At 55.8% G+C, this 25,145-nt stretch overlaps 1 protein-coding gene and 1 long non-coding RNA gene across 2 annotated transcripts; both read left to right on the forward strand.

Moving 5' to 3' along the window:
* Positions 1-10,962: 10,962 nt before the first annotated feature.
* LOC117200824 (uncharacterized) lies at positions 10,963-12,985 on the forward strand. Its single transcript, XM_049712301.1, has 3 exons — positions 10,963-11,604; positions 11,755-12,040; positions 12,148-12,985. Exons 1-3 carry the CDS (start codon positions 11,263-11,265, stop codon positions 12,150-12,152), a joined length of 633 nt encoding a protein of 210 aa, XP_049568258.1. The 5' UTR covers positions 10,963-11,262; the 3' UTR covers positions 12,153-12,985.
* A 6,811-nt stretch (positions 12,986-19,796) lies between these two features.
* LOC125965008 (uncharacterized) lies at positions 19,797-24,645 on the forward strand. The gene is made up of 2 exons (XR_007478428.1): positions 19,797-20,208; positions 22,597-24,645. It is a non-coding gene; the product is annotated as an uncharacterized LOC125965008 (long non-coding RNA).
* Positions 24,646-25,145: the final 500 nt, after the last annotated feature.

Raw genomic sequence — 25,145 nt, forward strand, 5'->3', positions numbered from 1 at the left:
GATAGAAATATTTTGTCAAAGTTATGTTTACTCAAGTTGATTTTTTAAATTGTGGTTATGTAAGACAGTTTCCTGACTCTTAGGAAATAAATAGGAGTAAGGGGCCATGATGTATGCAACCAACTTTCAAATGTTTCAGGAAAAAAGTGTGTGTACACATATGTACATGTAAACATATGTACGTATATGTGAGTATACACATATTGTATATGTGTATATATATGGAGAGAGAAAGAGAAAGATTGAAAATAGGGAAAATGTTAAAATAGGTGAATGTGAGTAAGAGACGTAGGAGTGTTCTTGCACTATTTGTATTCTTGCAACTTTCTTTAGGTTTGGAATTATTTTCAGAAAAACTTACCAAAAAACATATTAGCAAACCAATGAGAAGCACTACTATGGACAATAAATTTTACAACCATCCTACCTAGAACTCATCTAAAGTCTAAAGTGGCCAATACAGCTTGACTGGGAGGTGGGTCCTGGGATTCAGGGGTTTAAGGAGTTCTGCTTTCACAGTTCCGTGTTTATTCTCTGCCCCACAAACGTTTGCATCTGTATGCGAGCCTACAGAAAATACCCATAAAACCGGCGCTGTTACTGAGCAAGGGCCCTGGGCCCAGGGCAGCAGGGTCCTGAGACTGGATGTGGCCCTTGGGCAGATGGACAGCTTTGGGGGCCATCCTGATAGGATAGAGCTCTTTGGTCCCAGGTTCGTCCCCACCAGTACCAGTCCTGGAGGCCCTCAAGTGCTGGGGTTCCACAGCCCGATTCCCCCAGTCCCTGTTACGGGGCTGGGGGGACACCAGGGCCCTGGCGCCTGTGCTATGGCCTGCAGCACTTCCTGCTGGGCAGCATCCCAGCACCTCACTGACAGAACGCTGATGCCCACCAGAACAAGAGCCGACTGTCCACGCCCTCACCATCGCCTCGGCTTTCCATAAAGGGGTCTAGGGTCCTTGAGAATTCCAAGGTCCACGAAAAGATCTCCTGGGCAGAAGCATTCTGCTTCATCACGCATTTTTCCGTATCCATCGCTGGGCTGGAATTTAACATATTAACTCTAATCTCCCAGATGTCTTTATGTCAATTCATGTGCCCCCTCCCCCTGCACTCTTCTCCCACCCTTAAAACACATATGCATAATAAAATCAATAGCTACCAACAAAAAAACAATAGCTACCATTTACTGACACTTTATGTGCATTTGATCATTTAATCGTCCCAAGGAGGTAAGTACTATTATTCCATTCTACACAGTTTAGTAATCATTAACTAAATTCATCCAGCTAGAGAGTTATGGAGCAGATCTTCCAGCACAGGCAGGCCTGGAAGGGGCGGGGCAGGTAGGCTGCACGTGGAAGGGGTCCCCCACCCCAGGACCTGGGAACCCAGAGGTTGAAAAGTCCTCTCTGGAAAGGACACACTGGTGAAGCACGGTCCAGGACTTATGAATCTCCATGACTACAGCTGGGTATCCTGAGTACACACTTGGGAACTGGCTGCTTGGCTTCAAACCTCAGCTTAGCTGATTACTAGCTGGGTGACTTTGGGCAAGTGTCTTAACCTTTCTGGACCTCAGTTTCCTCCTCTGTAAAATGGGGATAATAATTGTACCTCATGGGGTGGCTGTGAGGATTAATGAGTTACACACACACAGATTTTAGTACAGAATTAGTTCTTTTTACAAAATGCTGCCTTCTGTGCATCCCTCCCTTAAAGCTGTTAGATCCAAAGGACTCACCCACTTTTTGAAAATCAGTTAATGAGTTTAGCTGATTTTGTTAAAATTTGTTACAATGCCGATTCTGTAGGTCTGGGGTGGGGCCCGAGACTCTGCATTCCTAACCAGCTCCCAGGCCCACGGCCTCACTTGAGTAGGGAGGGTCTGGAGTACTTGACCTAGAGGGCCCCTACCCTCCGGATCTTGCTCCTTTGCATTTCCACAGCCTGTCAATATCTATTAAAATGTGGCTGCTAGACAGTCCCTGGCGCAATCAGTATGAGCTGGACCACCACATCCCTTACTCCTGATGGACTGGCAGAGTTTGGGGACAACTTCATCCTGCTACTAGTGCCAGCTCCCCAGAGGGAGCCTCCTCATGCCACGCCTGGTTCCACGGAGTGGTCTGGGCTGTATGGAGACTGCAGCCCTCCTCTCCATCCCTACCATCCATGAAGTGCCTCAGCGCCTAGGCAAGCATACATTTCTCAACCTGCCCTTCAAACCAGTTTCCCCAGGTCCTTGCAAGATGGCTCCTACCCATTGGGTGTGTCTCCCCCATTCAGTTGTGGAACAAAAGTCATTAGTCAAGTATTGAAAAATGGGAATAAATGTTGTTGAAGGTACATGGGGAATCATACTCTTCTACTTTTTCATTTGTTGAAAATTTATATAAATATTTTACAATTTAAAGCAGTTTGTTCTCAAGGCAGATGACCTTAAAAGTACATATAAAGAAAAAGTCTCTTGGTTCATCATCACTCATAACAAATTTGAAAGTCTGAAGAACTACAAAATCCTAGATGCCTAAGGAAGGCATAGAAACTGCTATCTTCAATTCATTCCCTCTTATATCAGACCTAGCTGTAATTTCCAGTTTTATAAAGTAGCCCTGTAGCCATTTGGAAGATTCTGGAATAAAGGGCAACGTGCTAAGTAGTCATTAGGGAGCTCTGCACCTGCCAGCCTTTTTTTCCGCATAGGAACCACTGGACTTTCACAGCAGGTACTTTTCGAAGCCCTTTAAATGCATTAACTCATTTATTCATCAACCCTACAAGAGTTACTACTATTATTCACATTTACGAGAGGGAAATGAAGCTCAAAGAAAGTGACTTGCCGAGGTCACAGAGCCAGTTGGAGGAGAGCCTGGGCAGTCCACTGCTGTTTTAAGAACAGTGTTTTTCATACTGGACCCCAGGGCACTTGTCCCAACGCGGATATGAAAGCCTAACCCTCTAAAGTCTTCTAAGGCATATCCACACGCCGGAGTATTATTCAGCCATAAAAGGGAATGGAGTACTGATACCTGCTACAGCCCTGATGAACTTAAAAACATTACGCTAAGAGAAAGAAGCCAGACACAAAGAGCACACATTGTGGATTCCATTTATATGAAATATCTAGAATAGGCAACTCCACGGAGGCAGGAAGCAGATTCCTGGTGGGGTTGAGGGGAGGGCAGATGATGGATGACCGCTAAGCAGCGCTGGGTTTCTTTTTGGGGTGATGGCTGCTCAACTTTGTGAATATATTAGAAACAACTGAGTTACATATACTTTTAAAGGGGTAAATTTAATGGTATGTAAGTTATATCTCAAAAAAAAAAAAAGTCTTTTGGGGATTCTCAAGAATCGGATCCAATGAGGAGAATATTTAACAATTCAGCAAACCAAAGCTGGTGAAGGGTGGCGAAATATGCCACCCCCAAATATGCCACTTGGGCATAAGGATTATTTTGAGCTAAAGGCAACTGAGAAGAAGCAGATACAAGAAAAGCTCTCTGCCCTCCTCCTGTTTGGACATAAATTTGCAGAGATGGAAGGACAGAAGTTAATTGATGGAGACAGCTCTGGACACTTACCAGTCTGGAGATGGCAACAGAGGAAGCTACATGACAAACCTTGTTAAAACCAGCCCTTATCTACTATTAGTTCCCCCGTATCTTTACTTTCCTACAATTTGATCCCCTAGAAACTCAAAAGTCCTTTTCCTTTTTCTTGCCACTTCTCTAAAATTTTATTGGTCTTGTGTTAGGTGCTATATAATAAGCCCAAGTTCTAAGCGCCCCCGTTCGAGTTACTCCTCACTGGGTGCTCCCATGTGTGTGTGTCATGCACATTTTAATAGACTTCTGTTTATTTTTCCCTTGGTAATCTGTCTTTTGTTAGTTTAGTGTACAGGGCTCCCGTCAGAGAACCTAGGATGGGTAGAAGAAAAAGACATTTTTTCTTCTCCTACTCCTGCAGAAACCTATACTGTCTGGCTCCTATCTGTCTGTCTCAATTCCTGTTACTGCCCCCCCGCCGCCCCACCACAATCCGCCCCCATGCCACCTCCCATGCCCAGCCTTTCTGCACTCCTTCAGTTCCTCAACTTTGATCTGCCCTTTCCCTCTTCAGAGTCTAAGGGATTCACTGCTTCCAGGGAGCCTCCCTGGCCTACTGCCTAAGTCAGGGCCGCCGCCACCTTGTGGACAGCCTCATCATCCTACACTTACCACCCTGGTCATTTGCTCAGGGTCTGGCTTCCTTGTTCAACTCTAGGCTCCATGAGGGCAGGGATGGGCTGTCTTGTTCACGATTCTACCCCCTGCCACCAGCACCCAACCAGAGGAGGCACTTACAAATCTGCTGAACAGAGACCGCAGGGCCCCGTCACAGAGAGAGCTCTGTGGCTTTCAGAGGGCCCTGCTGCTTTGAGAGGGCAGGGGGCCTTCCCTCTCAGGGCTGCAATTCACCTTGAGCCCCATCCTTACATGGCTCCATTTCACACAGCCCTTTTGTTATTTACTCCAGATAACACACATGCCTGATTCATCAAGCAAGCAACTGACTTGTTTCTCAAGTGAATTTTAAAACTTCTCTTTCCTTGTCTTGATGTTGTTTGGGGTAGAGCTGGGTACACAGCCGTCATCTGCAGGGAGCTATGGTAATGTTTTCTCAACGGCAACCAGCTAGTTGATCCTGCTTTTTTTTTTTTTTAATATTTATTTATTTGGCCGCTCCAGGTCTTTTTATTTATTTATTTATTTATTTGACTGTGCGGGATCTTAGTTGTGCCCATGGGATCTAGTTCCCTGACCAGGGATCAAACCCGGGTCCCCTGCATTGGGGGCACAGAGTCTTAACCACTGGACCACCAGGGAAGTCCTGCTACTTTCTTAAGAGAGAAGAGCCATCTGCCTTCCCCTCAACTGTTAAGAATAGACAATCTTGGGCTTCCCTGGTGGCGCAGTGGTTGAGAATCTGCCTGCTAATGCAGGGGACACAGGTTCGTAGCCCTGGTCTGGGAGGATCCCACATGCCGCGGAGCAACTAGGCCCGTGAGCCACAACTACTGAGCCTGCGCGTCTGGAGCCTGTGCTCTGCAACAAGAGAGGCCGCGACAGTGAGAGGCCCGCGCACCGCGATGAAGCGTGGCCCCCGCTTGCCACAACTAGAGAAAGCCCTCACACAGAAACGAAGACCCAACACAGCAAAAATGAATAAATTAATTAATAAACTCCTACCGCCAACATCTTCTTAAAAAAAAAGAATAGACAATCTTTCACTAAGCAAGAGAAGCACCTACCATTGATTAGTAATGCTGGGTGTTGGGATCCCCGCCTTGTGAAAGTTTAGACAAATAAGCATGGACTTAATTACAGATCCTATGGACGTGGTGGACCTGGAGGCTGAGGCTGCAAAGCAGATGCCTCAAGTTGGATGAAGCATCTCTGCTCCACTGTCCATCAGCTGATGAACTTGGGCGAGACTCATAAGCCTCAATCTCAGCTGCTTCATCTGTAAGTGAGGAATCATTCCTGCCCTGCCCTCTCTACCCTGAAAGGACTCTATTCTGATCTGCAAAACATTCCTCACAGGAGCAAACGAGCTTGGGAAACTCAAGTAAGGCAGTTATGACCTGAGAACGTGCTATAGCAGAGAAAGAAAGGACAGAGGAATAAGGAGGTTTTTCCTCCCAAGCCCCAGAAATGATCACGAGTCACGAGAATTCTCTGGGATCACCGGATGCCAACATTCTAGAGCTGGGGGTCTCCTCAAACATCACTTAGTGCAGACACTTCCCTGGCGGTCCCATGGCTGGAGTTAAGACTCTGCGCTCCCGATGCAGGGGGCATGGCCCGGATCCCTGGCCGGGGAACTAAGATGCCGCATGCCACAAGTTGTGGCCAAAAAAAAAAACCCACCTACTGCTGTCTCCGAATTTCACAGGACCAAGAAGCCCCAGACACCGAGCAACAGGGGCAACAGGAACTTCCGCGGCCCCTCCGGGCCTCGGAGCCTTTTCCATTTGCCCACCTACAGCTCTCCCAGTTAATCAAAAACTGGGCATGTATAACATGAACCAAACTTAAGGCAAAAAAAAAACACTGGCGGGAGCCATGCCAGCTTATTAAAGAGTGGTTGTCTTGTAAGGTGGGTTCACTACTTTTCCTGCTTTCCTGTACTTTAAGTACTTTTGTGTACTTAACCTCTCTGTGCTGCACTTTTTCCATCTGTACCTGGTTATGAAAATCAAAGCACTTAAAAACAGGACCTGGCATATAAGTAGTCGGTGAATGCCGGCTATTATTTCTTTCGAAATATTCTACGAAGAACATGTATTCCTTGTATGACGAAAAATGGTTTTTAAAATGTTTTATTGCTCTTAACAAACCTCTCTTTAATGGAAAAAAATTTACTTTTTGTTTATCAGTGTCCTCACCCTTCCCCCAAATCCACAGTCCCAATCTGAAATAACAAGTTAAAAACTATAGTAATTTGCGGAAGGTGCTTTTCTTTTACGAAAAACTATGCGAGTCACATCTCAAAAACTTTCCGAAGAGCTACATCGCCCCGCTTTAGCGCGGACAGAAGAAACAATTTTTGGAGAAGGCCTCGGGCGTTCCCGGAGGCGAGCCCTTGTTCCGCTCTTGGGGAAAAGTGGCTAGCTCCCGCCATTAGGACGCGCGAGGGAAAATGGACGCTCCCGGCCCGCCCCGCGGCGGCGGCAGCCACGAGCACGGCGCCTGCGCCCTGCGCGCCCACCCCGGCCCGCGAGGCCCTTACGGCTGTTGAGGGCGGGCGAGGGGAGGGGCAGGAGCGCCGCACCACGCCCCACCCCGCGCCCGAGCGCGCGGTTCCGGCGAGTCCGGCCCCGGCCTTGCGGTCCGCTCCAGGCCGCTCCGGCCCGCCAGCCGCTCCGTAGGCGCTATCCCGCTCCGTGCTTTCCCTCCGGCCCTTTGTGTCCTGGCGCGCGTCGGAGGAAACGCGGGAACGCGCGCCGCGCTGTGCGCCTGCGCCGGAGGGCGGATGGCGCGCCCTGCCGAGAGTCGGGAATGGGTACCGCTCCCGGACGCCCCGCCCTCTCCCCGCCCCCTAGCCGCCATTTCGTGCTCCGGCGCGCGCGGACACCGCGTGATGGATGCCCGGAAACCAGGACAACAAAGGCCCGAGCGCCAGGGCTACGCGGGCTGCAGGTCCTTCCGCTGCCCGCCGGGCGAAGATGGCGCTCGGAGACTGCAGCTGTGCCCGATCAGGGGGGAAATGGATGCTTCTACCTCTTTCGGTTGGCGTCAGGGCCACGCACGGCCTCGTGTGTGCACCATCGGTAGTGTGCACCTTTCCGTGTTTGCTCAACCTCTGGAGCTTGCACAGCCGTAGTATGCCCGAACTCGTGTTTGCACCCTCTGGCATGCACGAACCCGTGGGTTTCCACGCATTATTGTGTGTACGACCTCGAGAATGTGCTCGCACCTGAGTAGGCGCTCGCACCTGAGTATGCGCACTCTTGCATTTGAACTGCCTGCCTGCTTACACAGGTCCGGGTGTGCACGGACTCGTGTTTGCACCAACCCGGTATGTGTATAGATGCGTGGACTCTTGAATCTGTGTATTCACCAACCCGTTTGCATGGCCCAGGATGTTTTCAGACCCAGGAGTGCAATCCCAGCCTCCCGCGATCTGGGGCACCCGGGAAAACTATCCCGTTTATGGCCTGTTTTAGATTCTTTTCTCTTTTGCTGAGTTTATACGCAACACATAACCACCTGTCCGCTACCCTATGCTGTTCTTAACCTTTTCTCTGTTGTTTCCGCCCCGTTTATCGGGCTCCTGCTGTGGACCTGACTTTGCACTGGGGGCATGTGGTGACAATGATGCAGGGCTAGTGAGGGAAACAGAAATGGGCAGTTAAGGGCATCATGCTGCAGCTTTGAAGGAGGCGCCTGGTCCAAAAAGGTCAAGAAAAGCTTCCTGGAGGAAGCCATGAACCAAGGCCAGCCTAGCCGGTCAGGCCTTAGCTGAAGAGGGTATCAGGGGTCAAGCCCCAAGTTCGGGCTCAGGACTGAAAACTTTATTCTAGGAGGCATTTCGACCGGAGATACCATCAAATTCGCACTTGAGAGAGCACAGGGGGTTGAAGTAAAGTGGGTAGGTGATGGAGAGGAGAGTGTGTGGGAAAAGGAGGCCTCTTTGTGGAGCCCAGGAGGCGAAAGACCTGGGGACCCAGCTCAGCAGGGAAGTGGCCTCCCCAGGGAGGAGATGGGAAGGGAAAGCAGGATGGGGACTGTGGTCTCTGGTTTACACCTCCTGCTGCTTCTGTGTTGCACACACTCTTCTCCCCAGGGGAGGGGCACAGACTCAAGCCCCAGCACTGCCCTTTACCAGCTGGGCCCCTGCTCAAGCATCTTTGTCAGTGGGGATGGAGGGAGATACTGCTTGCAAGAGGACAGTGCAGGCACAGAGGAAGTGTTCAGTGAACATGGGATGCTAGCACTTGAACTGGACCGACTTTGCAAGTCCCCTTGTCTGGTTCTCCTTTCCCTTCCATCAGAGAACCACCTCATTTGTGTATCTTTCCTATGGTTAGGGATATTCTCCTGTTGTGCTCAGTATTCCTAGGTACATTTTTAATATATTTATTTATTTATTTGTTTTTATTTTTGGCAGTGTTGGGTCTTCGTTGCTGTGCGCGGGCTTTCTCTAGTTGCAGCAAGCAGTGCGTGGGCTTCTCGTTGTCGTGGCTTCTCTTGTTGCAGAGCACGGGCTCTAGAGCACGGGCTCAGTGGTTGTGGTGCAGGGGCTCAGTAGTTGCTCCGCGGCACGTGGGATCTTCCCGGGCCAGGGATCGAACGGGTGTCCCCTGCACTGGCAGGCGGATTCCCAACCACTGCGCCACCAGGGAAGCCCCCTAGGTACATTTTAAGGGTATAAAAGCCCATCTCTTCTAACATTCCCATTGAGAATCCCGCTAAAACATGGAGCGCCCACACACAAACCCACCGCCCACTCCCCCATTGAATGTCTCATGACGGAGAAAGGGCCACTTCACAGGATAGTCTTTTTAGTGAGACCCAGATCTTTGCAATCTGAAATGGCTTTTATTCCCCATCACCCAAAAGGTACTTTCTGAGCACATGCTGTGTGTTAGGGCTAGGAATATAGCAACCAAACAGTTCCTCCCTCCAGGCGCTTATAGACCCAAATTGCAGGATACCGGGCTCCGAGAGCAGACAGATAGCTCCTTTTTTTTATATATATATAAATTTATTTATTTTTGGCTGCATTGGGTCTTGGTTGCTGTGTGCGGGCTTTTTCTAGTTGCAGAGAGCAGGGGCTACCCTTCGCTGCACAGCACGGGCTTCTCATTGCAGTGGCTTCTCTTGTTGTGAAGCACGGGCTCCAAGCATGTGGGCCTCAGCAGTTGTGGCATGCAGGCTCAGTAGTTGTGGCTCACGGGCTCAGTAGTTGTGGCCCACGGGCTCTAGAGTGCAGACTCAGTAGTTGTGGCACACGGGCTTAGTTGCTCCATGGCATGTGGGATCTTCCCAGACCAGGGCTCGAACCCATGTCCCCTGCATCATACTTGATATGTTCATGCTGGAAGTCCATGCAGTGTGTACTACAGCACACTGGGCTGCCCGATGCACCTTGAATTAAAACTGTAGGGGGCTGTGCGGGTGGGGATTGGATGGGCACACGCACCCCGCCCACCCCCCCCCCCCACACACACACATACACACACACAAGGGGAGTGACCTTGTCAAGCACAGCCTCCCTCTCCCCCACCCTGTTCAGGGCATGGTCCATAGTCCATGCTACTGGGGGGTCAGGGGAGCTGACGCATGCTCGGAAGCACCAAACACTTTATGCAGAAAAAACCGGCAGGGGCCCTCCTCAGACGGGGACTGTGGGCACGGAAAACACCCCCGGCTGTCCTGACGGGTGGGATGGGCTGCCTCTGCCGAGCGCTCTCAGCAGCCACTTCTGGGCAGCCCCGCTTGCCTGGGAGCTGGGGCCTGTGGATCAGCAGCCATTTGTTGTTCTTGTGTCACTCAGGCTTGGGGCAAGTTCTGCCACCATTTTAATCTACCAGCAGGGCCAGAGGCTGGAGCTTCCAAGCCCGAGATCTGATCTCAGTAAACTCTGTGTAACCTGGAAGTAGGTAAGGTAGCCCCACCTCTTCTGCTGAACGGGCAAGCTGTACTGGATCACTGCTCTACATTTCACTCTTCCCAAAGGCCCAAGGATCTGGGTGATGTCACCCTCCCTCAATGGCCCTTTCCTGGAGCATGGGCTCCAGAAGTGGTCTCCCAGCCCCCCTGCCCCTAACCAGGGGCCAGAGCTGCCCCCTCAGAATTCTGTGATGGGCATTGAGTCTGTGCCCAAGAAACACCTGGTGAGGAATTTCTCTAGTTTTCCAAGAATAAACCACAAGGACCTAGAAGGTTCCACCCTTGGGCAGCTTCTTTCCTCCAAAGGGTCACATCTGAGAGAGGAGGGATCCCTCGGAAAAATGAGACTGTTTGCAGAATGAATGCCACCTTGTGTCTGCCAACTTCCTGCAGAGGCTTGTGGGCTTGTTCTGTGTAAATAACTTAATGGAAAACTCCAGAAGGGGACGCAGCCCATATGAGCCTGACCTTGCCAGCCAGCAGACAGGTTATAAAATGTTTCCTCTCTAAGCTGTGGCTGGGAGTCAGGATGCCTCAGTCACAACCCACAGAAATAAAACAGAACTCTGGGCTCTTGGGGAGGGACAGCTTGCGGGGGGGTTGTGTGGATTTCTTCAGGGAGACCATCGGTCCTCGCTGCCCGCGGCGGGTCTGGGTGGAGACTCCAGGGTGTGGCGCCTCTCAGATTGCAAAGCCAGGTCCTGGTGGTCCCAGTGGTGTCCGGCCCTCTCCCCGCCCCCAACCAAGGCAGCCTCGGGCTCTAGGCAGTTGGCTGGGGGTAGGGGGCGGAGGATAAGGCTTCCGGCGGCTCTCTTCCCAGCCGGGCGTGGTGTCCCCTTCGGGCAGCCAGGAACGGAGACCACCGATCACGGCCCCTGCCCGCCCACTTCCCCGCCCTCCGCCGAGGCCAGTCGGGGGCTGGGCGGGTCCCCCTGGGCGGGTCCCCCCGCCCCCCTCAGGGCGGTTCTTCCGGGAGTTAGACCGCCCCAGCCCGGCTTGTCCGGGAGGCAGGCGGGCGGCCGGCCGGGGCGGGGCGGAAGGAGAGGGCGAGCCGAGCCACTGCCCAGAGGCCGCGCCGCCCAGGCACAAACATTGCCTTATGTGGTGGCTCCGAGGGCCAGGGCGGCGCCCGGGGGGCTGCCGAGGACGGCCGGACACGCCCCGGGTGATCGCAGCTCTCGGGATCTCGGCCTCGTCCGGTGGACTAGACAGAGAGGAAAGGCCCCCTGCCCTGTTCTTTTTTCCGCTGGAGCACGTCCCACGTTCCCCTAGGAGGAAGTGGTCACTGCTACTCGGCCGGACCCTCTCTCTCCCCAACTTCCCCTGCGTTCGTGGGAAAGTGTCCCTGAGGGCTGAGGTTCAGGCAGAGACCTCGGGCCTGGGCGCTGGTGGTGTGGACTGCCTGCCCCCCTGGTGCAGGGACCACCTTGGCGCCTCCCAGGTCCGTCCGCACCCTCCGTTGCCTTGGGAGCTGTATTTGGCCAAGGGGGGATAACAGGGTGACTCATGGGAGGGACAGCCCGGGGGTGGGAAGTAGATGAGCTGCGTCCCTGGAAACGCCGTTGGTTTCTGTTCCTCGTTGCTGTTCCAGGTGGGCTTCAGGCTCTCGCCCTCCAGGAGGGCTTGGCACCAAAACATGGAGAAGGAGCTGCCTTCCCACTGCAAGGGCAGGACTCCAGGGTCCCCGCACTGGGGGCACAGGGACAGTGACCTGCGCAAGCACCCCAGCTTCCCAGAGCCTGATGAGTGCACCCTTGTCTCTGACACCTCCCAGGCCAGGTTCTGGGATGTCTGCTCTGACTCCCTGAATGATCCTGGATTCTTGGGCCAGTATCTCACTTCTCCGGTACTGCAGCCTTTGATATCTGACAAGGCGAGTTCCCTATGGGATATTTTTCAAATGGGGCTTTTAGTGGGACGTTCACTTCAGTGAATCTCTAATAGGCCTAATTTCAGGGAGTGTAATTTTTTTTTTTTCAGGGAGTGTAATTTGAGGCTGCATTTGAGAGAGAATCCTCATCCAGCCAGGGAGGCATTTGCCTGCTCTGCACCCTTCCCACCAGGCTGCGCGGGCACCGGCTTCCTGTGACTCCCATCCCTCCTCCGACAGCCCCTTGACCCCTGGCTCCCTGGGCTCTGTTCAGGAGTCTCGGGGCACTCATGCCCAAGCTGCCTTCCCCAGCTATTGTCCTAACTACCCAACACTGGGAAAATCATCTCCAGCCCTGTGCTGGCTCAGCAGGACCGGGCAGGATCCAAGCGCCCCAGTTAGAGGAACATTCTTCTGTGGGACATTAGGTTCCAGGAGCTAAAGAATCCTGTCAGTAGGATGGCAATGGCTGTCCTTTCCCAAGGCACTGAAACAGTACATCAGTGGATAGACTGTCCAGTTTTAAGACTCTCCTTTCACACCGGGGAGAGATCCCTATGGAATCTGAAGAAGGGAGATGGGGAAATAGATACTCAAAAGCACGAGACACTCTGTAATCCGTATGCGGATGAAAAGGCCAAGTCTTAGATTAGAAGGGATTTTAGTAGTCTCCTCATTCACCCCAAATACCTGAAGCGGAAATCTCTTCTACTGAATTCCTGGATTGCTTCCAGTGGCAGGAAACTCACTACTTCAGTGTGTTTTGGTTTTTAAAAATTAATTAATTAATTAATTTTGGCTGTGCTGGGTCTTTGTTGCTGCATGCGGGCTTTCTCTAGTTGCAGCGAGCGGGGGCTACTTTTTGTTGTGGTGCGTGGGCTTCTCATTGCGGTGGCTTTTCTTCTTGCGGAGCACGGGCTCTAAGCGTGCAGGCTCAGTAGTTGTGGCTTGCGGGCTCTAGAGCACAGGCTCGGTAGTTGTGGCGCACAGGCTTAGTTGCTCCATGGCATGTGGGATCCTCCCGGACCAGGGTTTGAACCCATGTCCCCTGCATTGGCAGGCGGATTCTTAACCACTGCGCCACCAGGGAGGTCCCTAGCGTGTTCTATCTTATACAGAGTTGAAATATGCCTTCTTTAACATCCATCTTCAGAACTGTGTGTTCTGTGAAGGCAGGGTCCCTGTGAGCCTTGCTGCCACCCACAGTGCTGGAGCACAGTGGTGTTCAGTGAACGTGTTGTCAGAATGAATGATGAAGCAATATTGAATGTTTGCCCAAGTGCCACCTTGAAACCCTCCACTCTGGGCTAAACCACACCAGCTTTTCCCCCATCCCATATGTCATGTGGGTTCCAGAACATTCTTCATCCTTCCCACCAAGCTGCTGCACCCAGGTGGCAATGTTTCTTCTCGGCTGTGCGCCCCCCGAAGCGAGCAGCGCAGCAGTGGAGTGGGGCGTGTCTCTCTCCCTGTGCGCTCCGTGCTGTCATCCACGCAGCCTGCCCCTGGAAGGCCTTATTTTCAGCATCCTGCCGTGGTCGCTTCTCTCTGAGCCCGAGACTTGCCCTTTGTGCGGCGCGGCTGTGACTTTAACTTTCACAGTTTTAACGAAGAGGAGGGCTGCTTGCTGCACGTGGCAATGGTGCCGTGCCCCGGGAAGGGCCCGTTGTCCCAGCTGGCATCTCAGGGGGCAGGGCTGGGGACCGGCAGCCCCAGTGCCCCTGTGCGGGACCTGTTCGTGAGGCCGACACTCTGGTCGTGGGCAGAGAAGATGCCAGAACGTGACTTTGGCTCAGCAAGCTTTAGGGCTCTCCCCAAGACCCCAAGCTAAGACCCATAATCAGGTGATGAGCAGATCCCTGAGCATGATTGGTGGAGCTCCCCAGGGCCCCAGGGCTTCTGGACGCCGTGGCTCAGCTTTGCCCTCCCACAAAGCCGAACAGGTGCAGGGGAGCTGTCAACACACAGCTAGGGGTTAATATGTGTTTGTTGACTGACTCCTGGATAGCTAGGAAGTGGGGAGCAGTCCTGGGTCAATGTCCACACCTCGGACACCTGCTCCTTCCCGCCCCCCGTCACCCCTGCAGTTTGGGGCCAGGCCAAAAGCACACCTCCTGCCCTCAGTTTGTGGATCTGATGAAGGGTGGAGAGGGGAGGCTCTGACCCTGAGGCTGCCTCGGGTGGACTGGGAGTCCTCCTGGGACCAGGCCTGGCCTGAACTTGCGACGGAAGGCAGGTGAAGGTCTACAAAGCCCCCGCAGGAAGGACTCGGGGGGGGGGGGCGTGGGCGTGGGCAGGCTCTGCGCAGAGAGGTTTTCCTCCCCTGAAGCGGCTTTATGGCACCCAGAGTGCCCACCCTCTAGAATGACTGTCAGCCGGGGGGGGGGGGGGATTCCAGATCACCAGGAGCCTGATGGTGGCCTGGCCAGCGGGAGAGGGCACAAGGGCAGGGGGCAGATCACTTCTCCTGCGGACACCCACTGCAGGACCATTGTGACAGAGAGGAAACCCCGGAAACCAACAAGGTCAGTGCAGGGCAACGGAAAGGAAGATAAAATTCACCGGAGTCTGAGAAAGGAAGGCTTGGGGGAGGCCCCTCACAGGTCAGCAGAATCCAGCTCTGTCCTGGCAGAGGGCAGGGAGGGCACTGGGGCCACGGGCCCAGCTTAGCTCCAGGAAGACAACGGCTCAGCCCATCCCCCCCCCCAGGGCTCGGTTGGGGGCCAGATGTGCCAGGGCGGGCAGGAGCTCACCCAGAAGCCTCCTCTCATCCCCTGCCCACCACCCAGCTCCCTCTCGATGACACTCTGTTAACCTTTCTCCACTGGGCTGACTCTGAGCGCACGTAGGTGCCTCCCTCCCTGCCTGCTGACAGTGGTATGGATTTGCAGACAGGCTCAGGCCCAGACCTCTGGTCCTGCCCCAGGCCTTAGAGAGCCTGAGAGAGCACCCTGGGACCTTTGGTGGTCCATCAAAGGCAGGCTGTGGGGCAGCGGTGGGGAAGAACCCTGGATGGGCTTTCAGGGCCAGGGTTGAGGTCCAGCTCTGACCCTAACTGGCTGGATGACCTCGGGCAGGTCACTCTGCTCATTGGCCCTCAGTCCCTGGATCCCAGCTCTGCTGGCCAATGTGTAATTGCTCTGATTCTCAGAGGGTGGGCCGTATGAGCCTTGCCCAGTTGGGAAGGAGCAGGGTGGAGAAGGTCAAGGTCAGAGCCTGCGTGAAAAGCAAATGGGAGCCCAATATGTAAATCAGTCAGTGTTTGTTCCTTCTCTTCTGACAAGACCCAGGGAGACCCAGATGCCTCAAAGAGTGCCTGTGACCTCGCACCTGGGTGTCCTCGCAGAGAGAAGTGGGCTGGGCACCTGGGGTCATGGTGGCATTGACCATCCCTCCGCTGCCTGAGCCCACGGCCCTTGGTCCCCAGCCCAAGCATTCTGCCCCTTCTGCAGTCACTTGTGTCCTGTGTCATCCCACAGACCGTGGGTGGCATCTGTCCTCACCCCAGGCTCAGAGTGGAATGTCTTTCAGTCTGGGGCTGAGTTGGCCCTGTGGGTCTGGGGGCTCATACGGCAAAGACCTTTGAGGAGCTGGCTGGTCACCCACTAAAGCAGGGACGGCTGTGGCTTTGGGCAGCAGTCTCCCTGGGGCCAAGCTTGAGACCCTGCCTCAAAGGATGCCAGACAGTCACATGAGACTAGGCAGGGTGACACCGGCACTGGGAGAGGGGGTGGTAATGCTGAGGCTGCTGGCCGGTCAGACAGCTGGGCCCCTGGGGCCGCGGGGAGACCCAGATGTTGTCTGTTTTCAGCTTGTTGCTACCCGAAGTGGGAGGAGGAGACTGGATAGGCCACAAGGAGGAACCAAAGGACCCCCCAGGGTTTACTAAGAGTCGGGGAGGGAGAGCAGGGGCCATCTGTTCCCCAGGCTGCAGGCTTCAGGGAGCAGAATGGGCTACAGGGAGGGTCTTCCAAGCAACAGCATGCAGGGCTGCCCCTCAGGCCTCATTCCTCTGGGAATGGGCTCCAGGGGGTCATGGTTGGGGGCTCAGTGGATTGAGGGGCTGAGAGATATGTTCCAAGATCTACACAGAGCAAGCCCCTGGCAATTTGGGGGAGGGAGGGAATGAGGCCAGGAAAGGAGGGTCAGTCCCCATGGGAAGATGGGGGGGTCCACCCCAGCTCCTTCCCTCCCCCTGCCTAATAGAGGGCACCAAAAACACCTTGGACCTAGACCACCTGGCATTTTCAAAGCCCCTTCAGGCCCTGGACAAGGACAGGGGTCCCCATTTTACTGAAACTCTTATTTTCCACCCAAATCAATGAGCCTTAGTTCTTGAGGGTCTCTGGAGAGCCTCAGAGGAAGGAGGCACAGGGGGTGGGAGGCTGTCTCTGGGCACTGCCCTTCAGGGCTCTCACCTCTGACCGCCCCACAGCCCTGCCCCAGCTAGAAAGCCCCACCCCGCCCCATCCCCTGTCCCCACCATCCAGGACCCAGAGAAGAGAACCCCTCCCCACAGGGCATCCCACTTCCTGCCTCTGTCACCTGCACACAGCTCAGATCCCTGTCCCCAAGGAGGAAGCTGAGCTGGCCCTGCTACTGCGCTGGCTCCCCTCCCCCACCCCTTTCCGGCACCGACTCCACATTCGATCTCAATGGCGGCTCCTTCCCGTCGACACTGAAGCCACCAAGTCCCTGCATGTTAACGGGAGTGCCCCGAGCCTGCCCCTTGGCTCCCCTTCCTCTCAGCCACCCTCCTGAAAGAGCTGTCCATGCCTGCCTCTACTTCCTTCCGGCCTCCTCATTCCTCAGCCCAAGGCCGCCCTGGGACCACTCAGAGGTTTGTCTCTGCAGGGCCATGTCCCGCTCGCCGTGCTCCCCTTCCCTCCTCTTCCCTGCTTCCCCGGCCCTTCCTGTCCTCCTTGCAGGTCCCTCTGTCTGCTGGGTCTCGGTGCTAGAGTGGCAGAAGGTGTGTGTGTTGGGGGGCGGACGAGGGCACTGGCGTCAGACACCCTGGGTTCCACGAGGCCTCGCTGCCTACCAGCTGGGTGGCCGTGGGCAAGTTCCTTCACCCTCTGCGCCTCGGTCTCCTCAGCTGTAAAGTGGGAGGACAACATGGAGGTGACCTGCCAGGTCCCATGAGGGTCTAGAAGCACTTGCCCTCCCTCATTTTGGGCGGGCCACGGACAGCTGCCTCTCCGAGGAGCTGGAGGGAGTACCAGCTCTGAGCTCTGCCTGCGGGACTCCGGCGAAGTTTCACTGAGGCTGTCCCAGGGCGGCAGACAGTTTGGCTGACCTGGGAATCACACACACACACACACACACACACACACACACACACACACACACACACACACACACACCCATGCTTTACTCTCCCTGGGCTGACCTGGGAATCACACACACACACACACCCATGCTTTACTCTCCCTGGGCTGACCTGGGAATCACACACACACACACACACACACACACACACACACACACACACACCATGCTTTACTCTCCCTGGGCTGACCTGGGAATCACACACACACACACACACACACACACACACACACACACGCCATGCTTTACTCTCCCTGGGCTGACCTGGGAATCACACACACACACACACACACACACACACACACCATGCTTTACTCTCCCTGAGCCACCACGGGAGTGGGTGCAACTGCGGGGCTCAGTCGTTGGCACAGTATACCAGGTTCTCCCCTCTGCTGCCACTGCTCCCAAGGAGGTCAACCCCCCCCCCCAGCCCACCCCACCACGAAGCCGGAGGCCCCTGGAGCATAAGGGGTGGAGGCTGGCAGCAGATGGGTTAACTCCTGGCTGGGGTCCTGGAAGGGATGCTTCTTAGGGCACACAGCTCCGCCCCTCCACTCCTGGCCTTTCCTTGGTCCCCAAAGCAGCTGGCACCCCTCCCCTCTTCACACATCCCCCCTCCACTCCCTCTGACCGAAGGGGGCACAGGGCTCCCCCAGGTGGCCAAATGTGCCAGGGCCTGAATCTGGGGAGTGTGCAAGGACTCGCTTCAGACATCTTGCCCCTTCAGCCGTATAAATACATCTGCATGGTCAGACCTGGTGTTCCAGTTTGGGGTTCAGAAAATCAGGTCACCTGGATGTGTATTCACGGCTGTATGAAAAAGGCAATGAGTGCAGTCCAGGTGTAAAGTACTTTTAGCCGGGCTGTAGGCAACTGCTGGCAGCCATTCTGAACACCAGTAGAGGATTGTCTGCAAGACCTGTCCTAACACTCTTCTTTGTGTCATGGGTGACAGGACGCAGACATGGGGACAGGAAGCAGAGCATAGAGGCCCAGCTAAGAAGCCAAAAGCACACCAGCACCAGTAATCACTACCATTTATCACGAGCCTTTGGTGTGCCTGTCACCATGCCCCAGGCTTTCCATCCTTCAACTCTTTACTTCTCACAACAACCTAGGAAGTGGCATTATTAATATCCCCATTTAGCAGACGAGGAAACTGAGGCTCGGTGAAGTTGTTTAAATCCCTTGTTTAAAATCACACAGCTAGGTGAAGTCTGAATTTGAACTCAAACATGTCTGACTCCAAATTCCTTGCTCTTATGCAAGCCTGCCTATTCACAGGAAGATAATCTGGCAAAATAACTGGGAGAGACATGAGTATACTCATGAGATGCTCATGAATGAGGGCAGACAACTCCTTCCCACCCCAGGAGCACACACAGCAGGTGCTCGGCAGAAGCAAGTGGAACTACAACAGGCCAGTTATACAAGCACAGTGAATACACATATATGAGAGAAAGGGAGCGTTAAATCATCTTCCCTCCTAGGTGCACAGACAGGCCCAGGGTGACCCGATATTGGGTACTGTGTCACCTGGACACCATGCCGTACACTAAGATCCAGAAAGTTCCAGGGATGGGCTGCAGCCTTCCCTCGGCTCAGTGGCGGCTGAGGCCCAGCATTCTCAACCCAGACAGGTTTTGGTGATAGACACACACAAGCAGGGGACACACACATGAACACAGGCTCGGTCACACATGCCCCACCAACACATACATATTCTGAAGACAGAACCTGCTGCCGCCATCTGTTCTGTGCAGACACAGCTGAACTCTTGGCCTCTTGGGCACACAGTCCAGCTCACACTGACGAGCACACACACACACACACACACACACACAGCTCTCAGAGAAGGGGAAGAAAGGTCAAGCTGGCTAGGGGCTGGGAATCTTTGCAGCCACAGACATTTGTGCCTAAGCCCTGGGATCAACCCCCCAGGTTGCAGTCTGTTCTCAGGCATGGCCTCCCACCTTCCCGGGTTTGAGACTGTTTTCTGCCTTCCCATTTATTTTAAAGGATCGGCCAGGGCTTCCCTGGTGGCGCAGTGGTTGAGAGTCCGCCTGCCGATGCAGGGGACACGGGTTCGTGCCCCGGTCCGGGAAGATCCCACACGCCGCGGAGCGGCTGGGCCCGTGAGCCATGGCCGCTGAGCCTGCGCGTCCGGAGTCTGTGCTCCGCAACGGGAGAGGCCACAACAGTGAGTGGCCCGCGTACCGCAAAAAAAAAAAAAAAAAGAATGGGCCAAGGCCCGGAATGCCCAGGATGGCCACCAGGGGGCGCACGAGCACTGACTAATCCTTTTCAGCATAGCCTCTTTCCAAAACCTCTTTCATTCATTCCTAAATATGTATTAAGCACGTATTCTGTGCCAGGTGAAAGGACCCAGAGAAGAAAGGGCGGGGTGGGGGGGAGTGGTTAGGGCAAGGGACCAGGCATGTACCTGTGCTTCAGTAGGACTGGAGGTTAGATGGGGAAGGTGTTGGCAGAAGAGGCTGGGTCAAGAATAACAGCTAGATTGTACTGAGCACCAGCTGTGTCCCGAGGTCTTGGAAATTCTGATATGCATTAACTCATTTAATCCATAACTGTATGAAATAGGTACCTCGTTATTCTACTTTTATTGTGGGTGCTGTAAAGCAGGCATAATGATAGTTACTTCATAAAGTTGCTATAAGGAGTAAATGGATCGATATGATTATGTGCAAAGCACTTGGAACGCTGCCCAGTTCTTCATATCATCATATCCATTTTACAGATGGGGAAAATAAGGCCCAGTTAACAAGGAGGCAATCGTAAGCAGGCTGGTTCCAGAGTGTGGACTTACCCAGTTACCAGAACTCCCTGGTAGGTCCAATCAGGGGTTCCTGGGGAGAGAGAATTTTAGCAGGGAAGGGACAAGACCTAATTTGCATTTGATGCTGGCCATAGGGTGGGCAGCCTGGTGGGAGGGGGACTGGTCGGGTGGAGGTTGTTAGCAAGGTCCCAGATATGACTAGGATGGCAGTGGAGGGGAGAAAGGAGAAGACAGATTTTGAGAGACGTTAAGGAAGCAGCCTGGAGGGTCTTGGTGCCCAATTTCATGCCCGAGTTGGGGGAAGGAGGAGGCAGAAAGCAGTGGATGGGGAAGCAGAGTGGGGAGAGGATAGGGGCGTGTGGGTCCCCCACCTGCCTGCTGGCCTTGACCTAGGAGAGGGCGCCATACCCTTGGGGCTGAAGATAAAGGAAAAGCAGACCCCAGATCCTTCTGCCCCATCTTTCCCAGAGAGCCTGGGAATGGTGTGAGGGCCAGGAACCCTCAACTCCGGCTCCCTTTCTGGTTAGGGCCCATGGGGCTCTGGGCTCCACGGGGATGGCACTGCACTGGTCTCTCCCATGCTACCTGGCACCCTTGCCCTTGCCCACAGGGCAGGACCCAGGAGTCCCACCCACCCTGTCTGGCTACTTGTTCCCCAGCACCGGGACAGAGTGCTAACATCCCTTTCCCCTCCTAAACGCTGAGGCTTCCGGCTCACAAAACCCCCTCCTTCACAGGCTCTCATTTAATCCTCACAACAACCTGGAATCAGGCCCTTATTATCTTGGTGGCTGAAGGAGCCACCTTGGAGGTAAGGGGCCTGCCCTGGGTCCCACAGCTTGTGCCTGAACCAGCCGTCTACCAGAACTCTTGCTGCAAATCATGGGGTTTGACCCTCTCCACTCCCAGCACCATTGGCCCCTTGGTGGCCATCTTGGGGAGATGGAGGCAGCTGTAGCTTAAGACTCTGTGCAGAGCTGAGAATGGGGCTGGGAGAGGGGCATGGTTTGGAGTCACTCAGGTCCTTGGACAGAAGCAGGGTCCAGCTTCAGTCCCAGATAGGGGAACCAGATGGGTGGGGCACAGGGCCTCCCAAAGGGTGGGTGGTGGAGTGGGACATGCCTGGGCAGGCAAGCGGGGACACAGAGGGCGGCAGCACACCTGGCGCCCGGCAGCCCGAGCCCGCCAGGCCAGATTCAAAGAGGAGCCGAGGCTGTGATTGGTGGCCTGGTTCCCTCGCTCCACCCCTTCTCTCTCACCTCCCAGGCAGCTGGGAAAGAGGGCTGGAGTAGAGAAGTCCCCTCATCCTAAATCCTTAAGCACCAAGCGGTGGACTGGCAGTGAGCTCAGTTAACTCCCTCCCGTGCTCCGAGCCCTGCCGGGACTCTACCTGGCGTTGGGGCGGCGCTATCAGCCCCAGCGACTCCCCAAGCTGCCAGGCTTCGGTGCCCGGGCCTCAGGTCATCCAAACACCCTCCTCTGAGCCTCCTTCAGCTCACGGCCGCCTCTACTCGTTTTAACCCCAGCTTGTCCTCTCTGAGTGTTCTCTCTTCTCTGACCCCTCTCCCAGTCCAGCCTCTCGTAACGGGCAGCTTCCTGGGCCCTAGCACCTTTCCACTTGGGCACCCCGGCCCTCCGGTGCTGGGGACCCTGCCCTTCGGGCGTCCCCGCGGGGCGGTGGCCCAGGGCCTCCCGGCCTGGGTCCCGAGAGACCCCGCGCGCAGCTGGGCGCGAGGTGGGGTGAGGGTGGGGTTGCGTGCACAGGTTGCGAGGCTCTGAGAAGGGCCAGCCGAGGGGGGGGGTTGGGCAGGAACCCGACCCCCGCCTGCGCCCCACCCCCGGCGCAGATGGAGGGGTACAAGCTGTCCCGGGCCACAGTTCGGTGCTCGGGGTTTTGGCCACGAGGGGCCCGCTGAGGCCGCGGCCAATCACCGCCCGACCCGGCCCCCCCACGACCCCAGCAGCCAATCACGGCCTGGCCCGGCCGCCCCCCCACCCCCCACCCCACGGCGTCCTTTGTTCCCGCTAGCCCCGGCGCACCCGGCGCGGCCCCTGCGGCCGGGCTCCCGGCCTCCGGCCCTGCGACTTCCGCCCAGCTCGGACCAGGCTGCATGCAAGTGTCCGTGTATGCGGTGTGTGCACGCGCGTGTGTGCCGGGTCCGCCCTGCCTGCCCCAGGAGCACTCGGGGCCCGGCCGCCAAGCGCAGGCCTTGCACACTCGTGTGCCCACAGCTGCCCCTACTTGGCCTGGCCAAAGCCCCAGAAAAGGTCCTTGGAGAGGCTGGAGTTTGATCACGGGCTGGGGGCTACGAGTGAGCACCAGGACTGGGCAGTGGTCCAGCTCAGGCCCCACCTTTCCTTCCTGGGCCGCGGTTTTCCTCGCTCTCTCCCGCTTCCTTGCCTTTGCTCAGGCTGCTTCCTTGACTGCTGCCTTTCAGATCCCTGCACCTAATGAACTCAGAGCCTTCCTTCCAGACCTACCTTGGCGGTTGCATCCTCTGTGACGCCTGTGGGGTGGCACATGCCTCCCTCCCGTGTCCCCCCCACTCACCCGTCACGTGTCCCCTCTAGTCTGGGTCTGCGGCATCTGCATCAACCACTGAGGGACTGAGACTCGGCAGCAGCAAGCCCTCATCCCAGGTACTTGGGGGTCACACAGCACCTTCACCTGAGGTTCCACCTGAGGCTGAGGCGTGTTACCCCAGGTCTGCTGTAAGGATTAAAAGAGCTAAAATCTGTGCAGAACAGAGTGAGTGCCTGGTCGCCACACAGGCTGCAGCCCCAGCCATGCCATGGACTTGTCCTCCCAGAGTCCCTGCCACTTCCAAATTCCCAAACAGTGGACATTCCTCTTGCTCTTCCTCCCCCTCCTTTCAGTCCCCTCCCGTGAACTCCACCCTCAGTCCCCTTCGCCCCTCATTTCCTCCACCTTCCGTGAACTCATCCACTCCCAGAACTCCACCTGCCCTGCCCGCACCTGTCTCCTGGGTCCCCTGGAGACCTCCACCTGGACATCACTCAAGCAGCTCAAACCCAGTTTGTCGCGAACCCAAGGTCCTCATCCTGCCACACCTGCCCCTATATCTGTAAAGGACTCACACCCTTGCCATTGCCCAGCCCAGAGACCCAGGTGCCATCCCCACTCCACCCCCTTGCTCACCGTCCACTGTGACCGCGTCTGTGGCCCCAGGTCTGGCTGCCCCACTCTCTCAGGGCCAGTGCCTCGGCCCACGCTCTTCTCCTTTCGCCGTTTCTCCTAACTGGCCTCTTGCTCTCTGCCTCCACAGTCTGCAGGGCCCACTGCTTGCAAGATTCCTCCTCCCATTGCCCTCAGCATCCAGTCTCAAATCCTGGGTGTAACTGACGGGGCCCTGCCTTCCTGGGACAGCCCCAGGCACACAGAAGTACTTCAGTTGAAGCCCTTGACACAGCCAGGAGGTTGGGAGTGGGTCCACCTTGCCAGGGCCTCTAAAAGGAGTGATGCCAGGCACTGGGGCGACCAGAGGAACAGCTAAGGCTGGGGAGTAGACTGGCTCAGCAAACAGGCTCTGCAAACAGGCACACCTGGGTCTGGGTTCTGGCTCTGCACTTGCCCACTCTGTGACTTTGGCTTTGTTACCTACTCTGGCTCTCATGTCCCAGATGGGTTTAATATCGTGTCTTTGAAGGGCTAGAGGAGAACTTAGGGCCCAGGGCCAAGGATGGGCAGAGGCTGCCTCGCCTCCCAGGTACTCCTCAGAGCCTAAGCTTCTAAATCACCTGGGGGCTGGGCAGGGCCTGGGAGGGCAGAGCCAGTCGGGAGGCCTGGGGGAGGAGCAAAGGGGCAGGGGAGAGGAGGGGGGAGGGGAGGCTGACAAAAGAGACCAGCTGCTGTTTGCACACAAACCCCAAGTTGATAATGAGTGGAGGGGCGGGGGAGGGGCGGGGAAATGTCTTGGCAGGAGCCCCTGCCAGCTGAGGAGTCTGCCCAGCACCATCGTGCCCCTCCCTCCACCGCCCCCCACTCTGGGCCCTCGCTCCTCGCACCCAGCTGTACATCTGCTCCTAGGACTGCAGCAGGGGAGGGAGGAAGGGCCCAATGTCGGTGATCTGGGCCCCTCAGCCCAAGGCTCAAATCCTCCCCGTCAGGCCACACACATCCTGAGAGCAACCCTGGGGAAGCCCACAGGAAGGGCTGGAGCTCAGGGGAGCCCAAGGGTGCCCAAGGACTCAGAGCGGGCCCAGACCCCCAGTCTCTGAGCTCCTGGTCAGAATGAAGGCCCTTAGAGGAGCTCTGAGAGCCTGGAGCTTGGAGAGGAGAGGAGGCTCCCAGCCGTGAGACCTGGAAGAGTTCTCTGGCCCTGGGGCCTCCCCACAGGGGCAAATGGTAGACCAGGGCTGGGGGGAAGGCTGGGAGGCTCCTGGCAGCTCCTTGGCCCCCAGTAATGCCAGGAGGGCCCCTGGGTGGCCCATCAGACAGGGTGCAGATAAACAAGGCCCGAGGAAGACCAGCTGGGACCCTGGGTGTCAGGAGTGGGAACGCCTACCGGTGACGCACGCCTGAAGGGTCACGGAAGGTCCCTGCTCCATCGGCACCCAGGGTCTGGCTGGCCTGTTGGCCTCTCCCCAGGGGGAAGAGCTGCCCCCTCCCCACAGCCAGCTCGTGCTATGCGGGCTGTGGGTGCAGCTGACGTGCTGTGCCTGTGCAGGAGTGTGTGCCAGCGTAGCAACAGCTCCCAGGGGCTGGGAAAGGCAGCGCCAGGAGGGGATGGCAGCTCCTGTGCACTCGCCTCCACTCACCACTCCTCTGTCCCCTGATGCTTGAGCTCCCTGTCGACACCTGCTCCAAAAGAGGGTCAGCCTGGCGCCAGGCTCCAAAGACAGAGGCGGGATCTGGCAAACTGCACGCCTTGGGGCCTTGGGCTTCTGCGGGCCGGTCCCTAAGGAGCCGGGGGCCAAGCTTCCCGGGCAGCAGCCTCGAGGAAACGTCCACCCTGTGGCCGGAACA

The sequence above is a fragment of the Orcinus orca genome, chromosome 7 (genome assembly GCF_937001465.1).
Source record: "Orcinus orca chromosome 7, mOrcOrc1.1, whole genome shotgun sequence".
In the NCBI taxonomy this organism is placed as follows: domain Eukaryota; kingdom Metazoa; phylum Chordata; class Mammalia; order Artiodactyla; family Delphinidae; genus Orcinus; species Orcinus orca.